Raw genomic sequence first — 15,578 nt, 5'->3', positions numbered from 1 at the left:
TGACCATCGTCCCTTGACATTCAATGGCATTACCATCACTGAATTCCCCACTATCAACATCCTGGAGGTTACCATTGACCAGAAACTGAACTGAACTAGCTATATAAATACTGTGGCTAGAAGAGCAGGTCAGAGGCTAGGAATTCTGCGGCGAATAACTCACCACCTGACTCCCCAAAGCCTATCCACCATCTACAAGGCACAAGTCAGGAGTGCGATGGAATACTCCCCACTTGCCTGGGTAAGTTCAGCTCCAACAACACCCAAGAAGCTGGACACCTTCAGGACAAAGCATCCCGCTTGATTGACACCCCATCCAAAAACATTCACTCCCTCCTCCACTGACGCACAGTAGCAGCAGTGTGTACCATCTACAAGATGCACTGCAGGAACTCACCAAAGCCTCTTTAGCACTTTCCAAACCCACGACCACTACCATCTGGAAGGACAAGAGCAGCAGCTATATGGGAACACCACCGCTTGGAAGTTCTCCAAGCTACTCACGGTCCTGACTTGGAAATATATTGCCGTTCCTTCACTGTCGCTGGGTCAAAATCCTGGAACTCCCTAACAACACTGTTTGGGCACCTATACTGCATGCATCGCAGCGGTTCAAGAAGGCAACTCACCACCGCTTTCCTGAGGGCAATTAGGGATGGGCAATAAATGCTGGTATAGCCAATGATGCCCACATCCCATAAATGAAGTTTAAAAAATGGAGACTCAACCCAACACTGGCAAATGAACTTGATTCTTTTATCTCACTAGTCAAGTCAGTTTAGTAATTATTAAATCAGCACTTCTGTTTTTAATTTTCATGTTAAGATTCTCCTGATTGCATCCCCTTCCATCAACAGCGACCGAATCACCAATTAAAAAAAACAGGTTATCTGTGCATTATAGCATTGCTATTTGTGAGACCTTGCTGTGTGCAAAATTGGCTACCACATTTCCAAATTATAACCATGTCTATCTTTTCTGGTAAGAAAGTATGTTATTGACTGTAAAGTGTTTTGGAACATCCTAAGATCATGGAAGGTGCTCTATCAATGCAAGTTCTTTGTTTTAAGCACCAACTGTAGCTGAGGGACCACATAGGCTGCTATAATACTCTGCTGCTCTGAAGTTGACCTATAAATGATTCCCCCCCCCTCCACCCCCCAAGAGTCAGGGAAGCACCTGCCCTGCGTCCGGCCCTGCCCTGCGAGCGGCCCTGCCCTGCGTTCGGCACTCCCCCGCAGAAACAGAAATTAGTTTGGGGAGTCAGCCCTACAGGGACTCACTGCTGAAAAACCACATGCTGCCACTCTATTGCAGTGAATCGATGCAGTAAGACGCAGCCTGACTAGGCAAGCCCCAAATTGTTAGTTAAAAGTCAGCAAATTTAGGATTGTTTTGTTTGGCAGTTCTACAAGCAAATTTTTAGTATGTTTAATAAATGTTTGGAAGAGGTCGTTGCTCTAGGTGGCACATTTTTCAGTAGCTTGGCTGTTGTCTTGGGAATAGCCCTAAGTGCCCTCAAGCACTCAGCCCTTGCAAGAGCAGTCCTCACTATGCTCTGAAGAAAGTAGCACTCAAAAGGATTGTTCTTTTGCTGTTAATTTATCAGGTTATACGCTGTGTTCAGATTTTTTTTCTATTTGTGACTGAATAATTTGCTGGATTGAAGAATGCCAACTGCATAAAACTCTTTCTCTTTTTTTTTGTGAAGCTTTATAAATGCAATCCCCTTTATTCCCTAATAGCCTTCAACTAAATGACATCAGTTGGCTGAGATAATGTGATGGCCAGATTAACACTGCACTTTCTTAAAGGAAAACATGACATCTACAGATTTGATCCTCTAACTGACAGGAGGGATTAGTTTTTCAGACGGATATTTTTCGATAATGCCAGACCCTTTAAGATTATGTCGAGTTTAAACCATCAAATGAAATTGTAAAGAATGCTGGTCTGCAAAGATTTTTCAAATTAAATAGCTTAATGTTTGGAAACCTTTTTCAGCATTCATGATTATTGCATAGAAATGTGAAGGTATTAGTTTTATTATGTTTCTGGTCATTACAATGCATATTGTTAGGTTTTATATGCGTTTAAGTGTAGTGAATGTAATAAAGACCCCTTCCCCCTTTCAGATCGTCTCTGGAGGCTGTTCCACATAGGCCTATTGTAGACTGTTAGGGAGCTTTCATTAAATTTTTTTTTCCCAGTGTCTCATCCTTTTGAGTTCACATTCTTCAGTCCGAAGTCTAAACGGTGGGAGGAGTCCCCACTTGCACTCCTTGACCAGTGGAAGAAACTTGTGTTTATATAGCACCTTTATGAACTCAGGACATCCCAAAGTATGGTATAGCCAGTGTAGCCCTGTAACTTACGAATTGCATGCTGTTCTTTTTTTCCCATACCTCCACACCCCTCAACCATGGCTGAAATCAACGTCCTGAAGGTTGAATCCGAATCTTCAGCTGTCATAACATAGGGCCACAATTCTGCACTGTTGGTTTGTTTTTTGTCAAAACGTAGTAGGTTGCAAATGTACCCATTTTATGAACTCAGTTCTTTGCGTCTGGGGTGCAATTAATTTGTTCAACACCTTTTTGTTAATTTTCATACACTGCTGCTCTGCCCAGTAGTACAGGTGGAGCGACTCTGTTTAATCCACATACGGATTTATGTACTGAGCCTGGATTATGATTCCTGGTCTTGGCACAAAAAAGGTATTGCCATTCTTTTTAAAAAGATCACAAATCAAATAAACTATATTGATTGCAAGGCTCTCTTTTGAATTGAAATGTCATTTGTTAATCTTGTGAAGTATAAACTGGCTACAACAATTGGCAGATGTCCCTCAGTGGCAGAAGGAGATCTAATAGAGTAATGAATTATAGCATCTGTTATTGGGATTTAGAAAGCTTAAGGTAGATTCTGTCCTGTATTTCTAGAGAGGAGCAGAGGGAGGGATCAAAAGGTAGGACAGTGAGGGGTAGTCTTAATTTATACATATTTTGAAATAACATGCATTTATTTGTCCTTGGGATGCAGGTGCCCATCCCTAATTATCCATGAAAAGATAATGGTGAGCCATCTTCTTGAACCGTTGCAGTTCATGGAGTGTCGGTACATTCACAGTGCTGTTAGGGAGTCAGAATTTTGACTTACTGACAGTGAAGGATCAGTAATATGTTTCCATAGACCTTAAGACCATAAGATCTAGGAGCAGAAGTAGGCCATTTGGCCCATCGCATCTGCTCCACCATGCAGTGAGATCATGGCTGACCTGGTAATCCCTAACTCCACTTTCCAGCCTTTTCACCATAACCCTTCGTTCCCTTACTGATTAAAAATCTGTCTGTCTCAGCCTTGAATATACTTAATGACCCAGCCTCCACAGCCCTCTGCGGTAAAGAACTACCCTCTGAGAGAAGAAATTCCTCCTCATCTCTGTCTTAAATGGGCGATTCCTTACTCTGAGATTATGCCCTCTGGTCCTAGGCTCTCCCAGAAAGGGAAACAGCCTCTCAGCATCTACCCTGTCAAGCCTCCTAAGAATCTTATGTTTCAATAATGTCGCCTCTCATTCTTCTAAACTCCAATGAGTACAGGCCCAACCTACTCACCCTCTCCTCATAAGAAAATCTCTTCATACCCGGGATCAACCTAGTGAACCTTCTCTGGACTGCCTCCAATGCCAGTATATCTTTCCTTAGATAAGGGGACCAAAACTCTTCATCTTATTCTAGGTGTGGTCTAACTACTGCCTTGTATAATTTTAGCAAGACTTCCCTATTTTTATACTCCATTCCCTTTGAAATAAAGGCTAACATTCCATTTTCCTTCCTTATTACCTGCTGAACTTGTATGCTGGTTTTTTGTGATTCATGCACGAGGACCCCCAAATCCCTGTGCTGCAGCTTTCTGCAGCCTTTCTCCATTTAAATAACGTTCAGCTCCTCCATTCTTCCTGTTAAAATGCATAACCTCACATTTTCACACATTACATTCCTTCTGCCAAGTTTTTGCCCACTCACTTAACCTATCTATGTCCCTCTGTAGACTTTTGTGTCATCCTCGCCACTTGCCTTCCCTCCTATTTTTGTCATCCGCAAACGTGGCGACAGTACATTCACTTCCCTCATCTAAGTCATTAATATATATTGTAAATAATTGTGGCCCCAGCATTGATCCTTGTGGCACTCCACTAGTTACAGGTTGGCATCCTGAAAATGCCCCCCTTATCCCAACTCTCTGTCTTCTAATAGTTAGCCAATCCTCTATCCATGCTAATATTCTACCCCTAACACCAAGGGCTCTTATCTTATTAAGTAGCCTTGTGTGCGGTGCCTTATGTGCGGCACCTTATCGAATGCCTTTTGGAAATCCAAATATATTACATCTACTGGTTCCCCTTTATCTATCCTGGTTGTTACCTCCTCAAAGAATTCTAATAAATTTGCCAGGCATGATTTCCCCTTCATGAAGCCATGCTGACTCTGGTTGATTATATTTTGCATTTCTAAATGCTTTGCTATTACATTCCTTATAATAGACTCTTAACATTTTCCAGATGACAGATGTTAAGCTAACTGGCCTATGGTTACCTGTTTTTGTGTGTCTCCTTTTTTGAATAAGGGTGTTACATTGGCAGTTTTCCAATCCTCTGGGACTTTTCCAGAATCTAAGGATTCTTGGAAGATTACTACCAATGCATCCATATCTGTGTAGCTACTTCCTTTAATGTCCTAGGATGCAACCCATCAGGTCCAGGGGACTTATCAGCCTTTAGCCCCATTTGTTTCCCTAGTACTTTTTCTCTAGTGATAGTTATTGTATTTATTTCTTCACCGCCCCCTTTTTTGCCCCTTGATTATTTAGCATTTCTGGAATAGTATTAGTGTCTTCTACTGTGAAGACTAATGCAAAGTATTTATTCAACTCCTCTGCCACTTCCTGGTTCCCCATTATTATTTCCCCAACCTCATTCCCTAAGGGGCATATGTTCTCTTTGGCTTTTCTCTTCCCTTTTATATATTTAAAGAAGCTCTTGCTGTCTGTTTTTGTATTACTTGCTAGTTTACCCGTAACATTTATTTTCTCCCTCTTTCTTTTGGTCATCTATTGGTTTTTAAAACTTTCGCAATCCTCTGGCTTACCACTAATCTTTGCCACGTTGTATTTTTTTTCTTTCAATTTGATCCTATCCTTAACTTCCTTCCAAGTCAGGATGGCATGCAGCTTGGAAGGGGAGCTTGCAGGTGGTATGTTCCATCCATCTCTTGATCCATAAATTTCCCTCTGCTTTCAGGGCAGGTTGGTTAAGCTTCATCGCGAATTCTGCTAATTTAATCTCCTGAGCAAAAGCTGCTCTTGTTTCCTTCAAAAGGGAAGAGTGAAACTTCAGGAAGATTATTTCATGTTAAATCCTGCATTATTCACTCTTGATTCTTTGATTCCATTGCTGATCTTTCTGTAGTCTCAATAGCTCAGGAACCATCAAACTGAATACAGCATTCTTCCTTGGTTACCTTCACAACACAGCCTTATTCCTAATGAGGTACCTGGCTGTTGGTCAGAGTGTTAATCAACATAATAGTGATTGATTTAGTTTAGGATTCTATTCCAGGAGTTGCCCACTGGGGTGGTGTGGTGGCAGAAAAGATTGCTCTGAACTTTGAGACATATTTGAGGATTGCTTTCTTCTTGTCTGTGAATATAGTTAAAATTAACTGCCTGCTTGTACTACTTGATAACTTGCAATATTTGTATTTTTAAAAAAAACAAATTTATCTGCAAACATCGGACTGTGGTTTACCATTATCATGGTTTAAATACTACATAGAAATTAGAAAACAGAATTGGACTGTTCGATCCAACCAGACTATTACTGTTCTTCATTCATGCAAAGCCATAATCCTAATCCTATTTGGCCATCCTGTTCCCATATCTCTTTTTATTCCCTTTCCCTAACCATCTATCAAACCCACTCTGAATATTGGGGGTCGCCTTTCAGTCACAAACTCCATTATTGCATTCCACATGCCTCTTTCTTTCAAAAGAAAAAAGTGTCTCCTGCAGTCTGCCCTATATCTGTTAATCTTCTATCTCTGTTCCCTCATTCCAGGTAAAGAGGAACAAGTGCATACACATCAAATAAATACATCATTGCAATCGTTGGCCTGCATATGTGGTTCACTCTGAGCCAATAAAGCAAATGAATACTAGGATTAATGAAAAGGCTTAATGCCCTGTAACCTACATATTTGCGCAAATATATATTGAACAGGTTAACCAGATGTTAATTGGGCAATGCCGCTTGATAAGCAAACAGGTTGCTTTTTATTATTATTGCACAGTATCTCTGACTAGACCATACGTACATAGGAACAAGGAGCAAGAGGAGTAGATCTTTAGCCCCTCGAGCCTGCTCCTCCATTTAATAGGATTATGGCTAATCTGATGGTAAACTGAAATCTGCATCCTTCCTATCACTGATAATCTATCACTCCCTTGCTTACCAAGAATCTATCCACCTCTGCCTTAAAAATATTCAAAGACCCTGCTTCCATCACTTTTTCAGGAAAAAGTTCCAAAGATTCATGACCCTCTGAGTGAAAAAATTTCTCCTCGTCTCTGTTTTAAATGGGCGACCCCTTATTTTTTAAACAGTAACCCCTAGTTCTAGATTCTTCCACAAGAGGAAGCACCCTCTCCACATCCACCCTGTCAAGAACCCTCTGGATCATATATGTTTCAATCAAGCCGCCTCTTACTCTTTTAAACTCCAACGTATACAAGCCTAGTCTGTCCAACCATTCCTCATAAGACAATCCACCCATTCCAGGTATTGGTCTGGTAAACCTTCTCTGAACTGTTTCCAATGAATTTACATCCTTCCTTAAATAAGGTGACCAATACTGTACACAGTACTCCAAATGTCGTCTCACTAGTGTCCTGTACAGCTGAAGCATAATCTTCCCTACTTTTGTATTCAATTCCCCCCTCAATAAATGATAACATTCTATTAGCTTTCCTAATTACTTGCTGTATTTGCATATTAGCCAATTGTGATTCATGCAGTAGGCCACCCAGATCCCTCAGCTCCTCCGAACTTTTACTGTCCATCCCTAATCGCCCTTGAGAAGGTGGTGATGAGGCATCATCTTGAACCACTGTTGTATGTGTGGTGTAGGTGCACCCACAGTGCTGTTGGGAAGGAAGTTCCAGGATTTTGATCCAGCAACAGTGAAGGAATGGTGATATAGTTCCAAGTCAGGATGGTGTGTGGCTTGGAGGGAAACTTGCAAGTAGTGATGTTCCCATGCATCTGCTGCCCTCGTTCTTCTTAGTAGTAGAGGTCACAGGTATGGCAGGTGCTGTCAAAGGAGTCTTTGTGAGTTCTTGCAGTGCACCTTGTAAATGGTACACACTGCTACCACTGTGCGTTAGCGGTGGAAGATAGTGGATATGGTGCCAATCAAGCGGGCTGCTTTGTCCTGGATGGTGTCAAGCTTCTTGTGTTGTTAGAGCTGCACTCATCCAGGTAAGTGAAGAGTATTTCATCACACTCCTGACTTGTGCCTTGTAGATGGTGGACAGGCTTTGAGGAGTCAGGAGGTCAGTTACTCTCTGCACAATACCCAGCCTCTGACTTGCACTTGTAGCCAGTCTTTATATGGCTAGTCCAGTTCAGTTTCTGGTCAATGGTAACCCCCCGAAGATGTTGATAGTGGGGGATTCAGCTATGGTAATACCATTGAATGTTAAGGGGATGGTTGGATTCTTGTTGGAGATGTTCATTACCCGGCACTTGTGTTACTTTCCACTTGTCAGCACAGGCCTGAATATTGTCCAGGTCTTGCTGCATATGGACATGGACTGCTTCAGTATCTGAGGAGTCGCGAATGCCGCTGAACATTGTGCAATCAGTGAACATCCCCAATTCTGACATCAGCGAACATCCCCAATTCTGACATTATGACGGAAGAAAGGTCATTAATAAAGTAGATGAAAGTGGTTGGGCTGAGGACATGACCCTGAGAAATTCCTGCAATGATGGCCTGGGACTAAGATGATTGACCTCCAACAACCACAACCATCTTCCTTTTTGCCGGATATGACTCCAACCAGTGCAGGGTTTTCCCCAGATTCCCATTGACTCCAGTTTTGATAGGGCTGCTTGATGCCACACTCAGTCAAATGCTGCCTGATGTCAAGAGCAATCGCTCTCATCTCACTTACTTAAACTAAGGGTTGTGGGGTTACTATAGCATGATTGCTCATCACGTGATTCTGATTAATTGTAAATTGCAGTCATTAAATGCTAACCATAATTGAAATTGAAAGCCTTATAACACCAAATTTAAGTTTGTCAAATGGTCTTGCCCTGTTCCTATGTAATGATCTTCAGCCTGTAGGAAGATCTTGTCTGATGAGTAACTTTTTCTTATTTTTTGACAGCTATTCCCAGGTCAGCAACCAGTAGTGAAGTTACTGGAAACACTGCAGGAGTGGTTAGTGAGCCTCCCATTAGATAAAATCCCATATGATGCAATCCTAGATTTGGTGAATAACAAAATGAGGGTAAGTATCTTGCTTGCCACTGAAACCACTATTTGATATTCTTCAGTAGTAAAGAGGAGAATTTTTTTTCTTTTGATGTGCAATTCTCAAAAAAATTCAGTAGGTAGTACAGGTATAATAGAAAGCTATTCTGTTAATCAAATAACCGGATTTATTTCCTGTGATGGCTGGGACAATTAATATCTTTTCACATTATACGGTTGCATTTAATCTCATCACTTCATTCCATTCTTTTATTCATAACTGAGGTTTAAGTAAGAATACCATCTCCTGAAAAATCTTCTTTCATTGTCTGAAAATACTTGCCTATGGGCAAACTGTTTTCCATCCATTCGTGGTTTCTGCTTAGCCTAAAAATCTCATTGTAAGTGGGAATTGCTTTCAATCTGTGTCCTTGCGATGCTCTTTTTTTGAAAAAGCAAACACCTTTTTAGATGACTTGGGGGTGAAGAATTTTTCCAATGGGAATGTACAGTCATACTGCCATGGTTACAGAGGTTCAGAAGGTAATTTGCCCTTTCTTGTGTGTCCTGGTGCTGTGTGCACGATGCTGGCCGCTTTGGACTCTCAAAAGGACCAACAGGTCCTGGGTTAAGAATGCCTAAACTTACCCTTACGCCACCAAGTGGAGGAAAATCTTGATTCATTTTGTATGCAAGCCCTCAATGTAAATACACAATTCATGACTTCTGAAAACCACTATTTTCTACATTCCTCTCCCATTCAAAACTTCAGGTTCATCATTTTGTTGCCTAATTTATATTTTTGTTTTTTGTTCTGTTCACTTTGTAATTGAGCCTACACTGAATCTTGAGACTTTGAGATTCACACCCGCCACATGGATGGCTAGTATGAAAATAAAGTTTTGCAGCACTGTTTAGAGTTGAGGTTAAGATAATGTCAGCGTGTTTTTTTTAAGTTTATTCTTTCATGGGATATGGGCATCACTGGTAAGGCCAACAATTGATGCCCATCCCTAATTGCCCTTAAACTGAGTGGCTTGCTAGGCCACTTCAGTGGGCAGCTAAGAGTCAACTACATTACCCTGTGGGTCTGGAGTCACATGTAGGCCAGACCAAGTAAGGATGGCAGATTTCCTTCCCTAAAGGACACCAGTGAACCAAATGAATTTTTACGACAGTCAATGATAGTTTCATGGTCACCATTATTGAAACTGGCTTTCAATTCCAGATTTTATTAATTGTATTTAAATTTCACCAGTTGCTGTGGTGGTGCAGAAGAAGCTTCCCCATATCTAGCGTGTATAGTGAGTAATCTGGAAAAAAGATTATTCGGATGTGTTTCTAGCCACCCTTACTTGCAATATGTCTTGTCCCCAAGCAATTTTTTTTTCGATTTATTGAGACAAGCCTGCACTATGAGCTTCTTAGAGTTACTGTCAATGTATTTGCATAATCAGCTGCCAGGAAGCAGGCTTTGTAGTGGGGCAGTATAAATGTTGGCTTTAACAGGAGACCAAATAATTGTTCATTGAACACTTTTCACAATCAATTGCTGTTCTTGAGGGATTCATTGAGCAGGAATACTGTAACCTCAAGGTGAATTTCTAAGCTAGCAACAGGTTATTTTTTAAAAAACTGCTAAACTAGGGACCTCCAGAACCCTTACTAAGCTAAAATAAATTATGAAGGAACATTAATTATCTCAGCTCTCTAACATTTTGCTGACTGGCTGATTATCTGAGTTTTTTAAATATTTTTTCCTCAGGTCTGCTAGCTACCGCCCCTCCATATTCCTATTGTGATCTTTGTGTTTGCAAACAAAAATGCTCCTGGTATTTTAAGTGAACTTGTTTTCATCACAATTTACCACATGATAATTGATGCTTCTTTTCTGGGATTGCTGCCACCTTAAAGCATTTATTGCAGGCTGTTCAAATATGACATTCACATGCTCTTAGCTTCCAGACCTCCTTGCTGCTTGTTTATTTTCAGTCACTGGTCTCAGTTACTTCAGTCAGCATTGGTCACAATGTTGGAAACAGCAGCATAATCTGGATATAAAAGGCTGTCATCAGTAAAATAAAAAAACATATGAGCATGAAGCACTCTGATCGTCATAAGCACCCAGCTGGCTCACTAATGTTCCTTAGGGAAGGAAACCGACCATCTTTCTGGTCTATTTGTTTGTCTAATGTGTTTGTCTCTTAACTACTCTCTGAAGTAGCCTAGCAAGCCATTCAATTGCATCAAACCGTTGTAGTAGTTCCAGAATGTGGCCCACCTCCTCTGTGCAGTGCTCACATTCCTAGAATGAATTTTTTAACTGTTTATTGGGAATCAATTGTCAGATGACTATGGAAGATTTGGCCTGGGAGTCTCAGATTACCAAAAAAGGGATTTAAGGTCATAAGTTGTTTTAAGCAGTTTATCAAGAAGCAATAGATTAAATATGCTACAGGAGCTAAATAGGCAGAAAATTTATGCAACCCATAATAGGTGAGAACAGTTTACAGGTTGTGGCAAATGGATGGGGGAAGTAGAGAGATGCTGGTCGCCATAGCTGGTGGTGACTCTCTTTTGCTCTTGGTCTTCTTGAGCTAGCCAGGTTGTTAAGCTGGAGCCTTGGAAAGCTCTTTTCCATCCAGTGTTTTTTCCACTCTCGCGGGGGTTTGAGAGTGTCTCGTCAATCATTTACTCAATTACCCAATTAGCAAGGGGTGATACCCAAGGTAGATCCCTCCTATTTCCACTGCCAGCCCTTGAAGTTGACTTGTGGCTCATCTCCTGCTTGGATGTCTTGTTAACCTTATTCAGACAGTTGCTTTAGCATATGGGGTATGAAATCCCCTCTTATCAGGCTCAAGTCTTCTACCAGGACCTGTGCTCATCCTAGGGAGAGGTAACAGGCCTACATGTCTCTGTCATTGTCAGCCTGACAGGCTGCTATTAACTCTTTCTTAATAAGGAAGAAAGAGACAGAGAACTATTTCTATAACATTCAGTTAATTCCTTAAGATTTTATAAAGTCATTAGACATCCATTTGTTACAGCTAGCTTTCCATGTGTTCATCTAAGAAATTAATGAAACACACTTTTTTTTCTTCAGACACTTGGGGTGAAAATCTTTGTGTATATTTTTGTATGATGACAGCATAAGAATCCTGTTCAGATATTTTCTATGTGCATCCTTCTGTTGCAGATATCTGGAATGTTTCTCACAAATCGTATAGAGTGGGTTGGCTGCCAGGGCAGCCAGCCTCAGTACAGAGGTTATCCATGCTCACTTTGGACACTCTTCCATTCCTTGACGGTGCATGCTGTGACACGTCCTGAAATGCGAATTTTCCCTGGTAAAACAATTTCTTTCCAAAGTGATATCTTCTATAAGCCAAAATGATTTACTTTGTCTGAAAAGTTAATGATGATTATAGGTTGTTTACTCTGTTCACACAAATAACATCAATCATTGACTTGCTATCATTCATAAAAATTAACATTTTATTTTGTTTAAGAAACTTAAGCTACAGCAACAGGTAAGCAGATTAATGCTGGTAGTTTAAAGATGACTCCGATACAGTTACTGGGGTGAAAGCAAGCTGGTTTCTATTATATAAAACAAAACTGTGTAAGTCTGTAGGTGCGTAATGCATTCCCACCATCTATTTTACTATGTAAGGACCTGACTGCAGCTTTTGATGTGGAAATTTTTTTTGACTGCCATTATTATATTACCACCTCTTCGGTCAATGAGAAGCAATTTCTGATGTGTATTGGTTTGAAGGCGACAATATAATTTGAGTGTTGGGGAAGAGCTTAAACCTGGAGTGTGCTAAAGTTAAGAGGTGTAATTGGTTGTCTCATTAGTTGGCCTTCACACAGGATGTAGTGCAACAGCAGCATTATTAGAAAGGCTTGTCAGCCAAACAGTTGAACCAGATGAGCACTTTATCGGGCTGCATTTTTGATGCTGGGAGAAAGCAGGTTATCCTGTTTTGGAGTAGCGCTGTGTTGAATATGTGTAACTCCTAAATGGAGATTTGTGGAGGAGATCAGTATAACGAGTGGTTCGAGTCTGGAATGCACTGCCTGGAAGTGAGGTGGGGGCAGGTTCAATCGAGGCATTCAAGGGGGCATTAGCTGATTATTTGAATAGAAACAATGTGCAAGGGTATGGGGAAAAGGCAGGGCAATGGCACTAGATCATAATGCTCATTTGGAGACCCGGTGCAAACACAATGGGCCAAATGGCCGCCTCCTGTGCCGTTAAAATTCTGAGATCCTGTGTCTCTGTGAAATTGCAGCAAAGCCTGGCTGCAGTCCTTCCCATGCATTACACTCCAAAGAGCAGTAGGTTGACTTGTATTTATGTAGCAAAATTCATAACTTTCAAACGTGCCAAACATTTCACAGCCAATGAATTATTCTTTGAAGTGTGTTCTCTGTTGTACTATAGGAAACATGGCAACCTATTTGTGTGCAGCAAGGTACCACAGATGGCAATGTCATACAGACACGATAACCTTTTTTTGTGTTATTGGTTGAGGGATAAATATTGACCAGGATGCCAGGGAGAACTCCTCTTTGAAATATTGCCATGAAACCTTCTATGGTCAACTGTTAGGGCAAATAGTTTAATATCTCAACTGACGGATGGCAGTTTTAACCTAGCAGCTATCCCTTCATGCCATGAAGTGTAAGTCTACATTGTGTTCAATTTCCTGGAGTGATATGACATTCTGACTCGAGTGAGTTCCTAATCCCTAGTACCCACAAATGGCAGATTTTGCCCAAATATTTGTCCAGCATGTTCGTTCTTATTTTAACTGCTTCAATAACAAATGCTAATAGTGCCATTTCCTCTTCAGTTAAAACTGACTTAGTATCTATTCACCATCTACCCTATGCATTTATCTTCCTCATCCTTTTATGACTTTATCCCTATCTTCAGTATCCTTCTGTAACTTGTTACAGTATAAAGCAATACAATTTAGGAAGAACTGTTGTGTGTCTAATCTTTGATTTGTGCTGAGCTGGCTGATAACAGCAGGTTGTCTGAGATTATCTTTGTTCCCCTCGGCTAGTAAGGAGAAAAATAAGCAGGTTGATTTCTTCCTTATGCAATGACCCCTGCTGGAAAATAAAAGGGTGGGGGACCAGATTGAGTTTAGCCTATGGTAGGCACTGAGTCAATACTCTCAAGTAAAGGATGATCGGTTTGAGGAGACTGCATATATCTGTGCAACTGTACCCCAGGATGAAATGCTTCCCTCATGAGAGGTGAAGAGAAAATCAGGAAATTACAGATTATCCTTTTGCTCACTTGCACCAGCTGCTCTTTGACATTTGTACACAGAGATGAATCTGATTGTCAGTTACTCGTACTATTTTAAGAATTGGGTCAGCTAAGATAGCTGGATTATGTGTAAAAATGTTTGCTCCTTATTATTTGCCTAGATTGACTAGTGTAACCAGTGAAGATCCTTTAATCCTGCACTGTAGGTAGGTGGGTTGTTTGTCCACTTTAAAGATTAGGATAAATTAAATTGCAGAAATTGAGGTGGTAGTAGCAAGGACAGGAGGATTACATGTTAAAAGGTGTGTTTTAATCAAGTATAGATCCACCACTTAGCTGACAAACTAAGTCCAAGTTAGATGAAATGCCAATGGCCAAATATTAATGCTGATAAAACACAGGCTGATGTATTATAACTTGCTATGTTAAGATTCTGTAATGTGCATTATGCAATTTATTTGCACATGCTTTTTAAAGCACAGTCTATTACAAATGGTTGTCTAAAATAAATCTGTTTTCAGTGCTAACTTTACAATAAGATATTTAAATGTACAAAAACCAAATATAAAATGTTCTGGGCTACGTTAAACTTGAATAGGAAAACCACTGAAAAGTGCAGTAGATCAATCAGCATCTGAATGATAGTTTCTGATTGAGTTAAATCTAACATGTTATTTTTCCCTTGGATGCTGATCAAACTAAAGTTTGTTTCTATATTTTAGACACCGGTATTGAGACAGATTTTTATATTTCTATCTCTGCTTGTTATTAAATTTCACCGAACAGAAAATTGTCCTAAATGCGTTTTTAAAAATACTAATCCCATTCTGTCATTTTCTGCTGTTTCAGGCAAGTAATATTGGTATTGGAGAAAGAAATAATCTTGCACATTTTATCTAGCCAAGGCAGTTGAGTTCAGCTCCATCTCCATTGCTGCAATAATTCCCACTATGCCAGTGTAAGCTCATGCTCTCTCATTCTTGATTGCTTACTCTTCTCTCCTCCCCCTCTCTCTATTTCCACCCTTTCTGTCTCTCCCTCTTTTTCTTTCCACCCTTCCTCCTACTCTCTCTCCACTTGTTTCCACTCCCTGCCCTAACATCAGAATGAGATTACTCATTCCTGTACTTTAAAATAAAAACCATTCTGTCCTCTGCCTAAACTAGCATGTTTTCTGTAATGGTCATTATGGTAACTCAGGTAATGTGCTGGTTCTATAACAGCAGGAATGTTTTATGATATAGTCCTCAATATGTTATTAAACTAAACAGAGCAATTTAAAAATTGGACTGTCCCTTTTCAAGGCCACATGCTAATTACAATAAATAAGTACTGTCTAAGGACAATCAAAGTTAAAGTTTATTTGCTATTTGATGAGGAAAAAGAACATTTCAGAACCTCTGGCGTGGAAGATGGCTGCATCTGAGAAGATGGTGTAGAGAAACTGGAAATATAGTCTCTGTTTAAAAGCAGGGTGGGAAGTAGTAGAATCTGGGTACTTATGGAAGTTGGTGAGCATTTAGTAGAGTGCTGCATAGCCTATCTATTCCAAGAGATAGAAAAACTCGAAGGGGAGGAATGATTTATAGATAGATCACATAAAGTTAAGGGAGGCTAGAAATTTGAAGCAAATTAATAAAATTTACTAAATCAATGTTGTCCAATACATGAGCCACATTGTGATTAATTGTTAATCCAGGTGTGGCTAATGACATTTCTGTTTAGGAACAGAACTGTTCCTAAAC

At 40.3% G+C, this 15,578-nt stretch overlaps 1 protein-coding gene across 2 annotated transcripts in view; it reads left to right on the top strand.

Moving 5' to 3' along the window:
* Window positions 1–15,578, top strand: part of qsox2 (quiescin Q6 sulfhydryl oxidase 2) — a 93,966-nt gene that overhangs the window by 59,185 nt on the left and 19,203 nt on the right. Inside the window, exons 9-10 of one of the 2 annotated variants that reach the window (XM_078550096.1) lie at window positions 8,455–8,577; window positions 11,740–11,890. In XM_078550096.1, the coding sequence (XP_078406222.1) occupies window positions 8,455–8,577; window positions 11,740–11,890 (274 nt within the window). The remainder of the gene's footprint in view (window positions 1–8,454; window positions 8,578–11,739; window positions 11,891–15,578) is intronic. The other variant, XM_078550097.1, reaches the window with a different exon arrangement.

The sequence above is a fragment of the Cetorhinus maximus genome, chromosome 10, assembly GCF_964194155.1.
Source record: "Cetorhinus maximus chromosome 10, sCetMax3.hap1.1, whole genome shotgun sequence".
NCBI lineage: Eukaryota > Metazoa > Chordata > Chondrichthyes > Lamniformes > Cetorhinidae > Cetorhinus > Cetorhinus maximus.
This window is presented reverse-complemented; position numbering and strand designations above follow the sequence as displayed.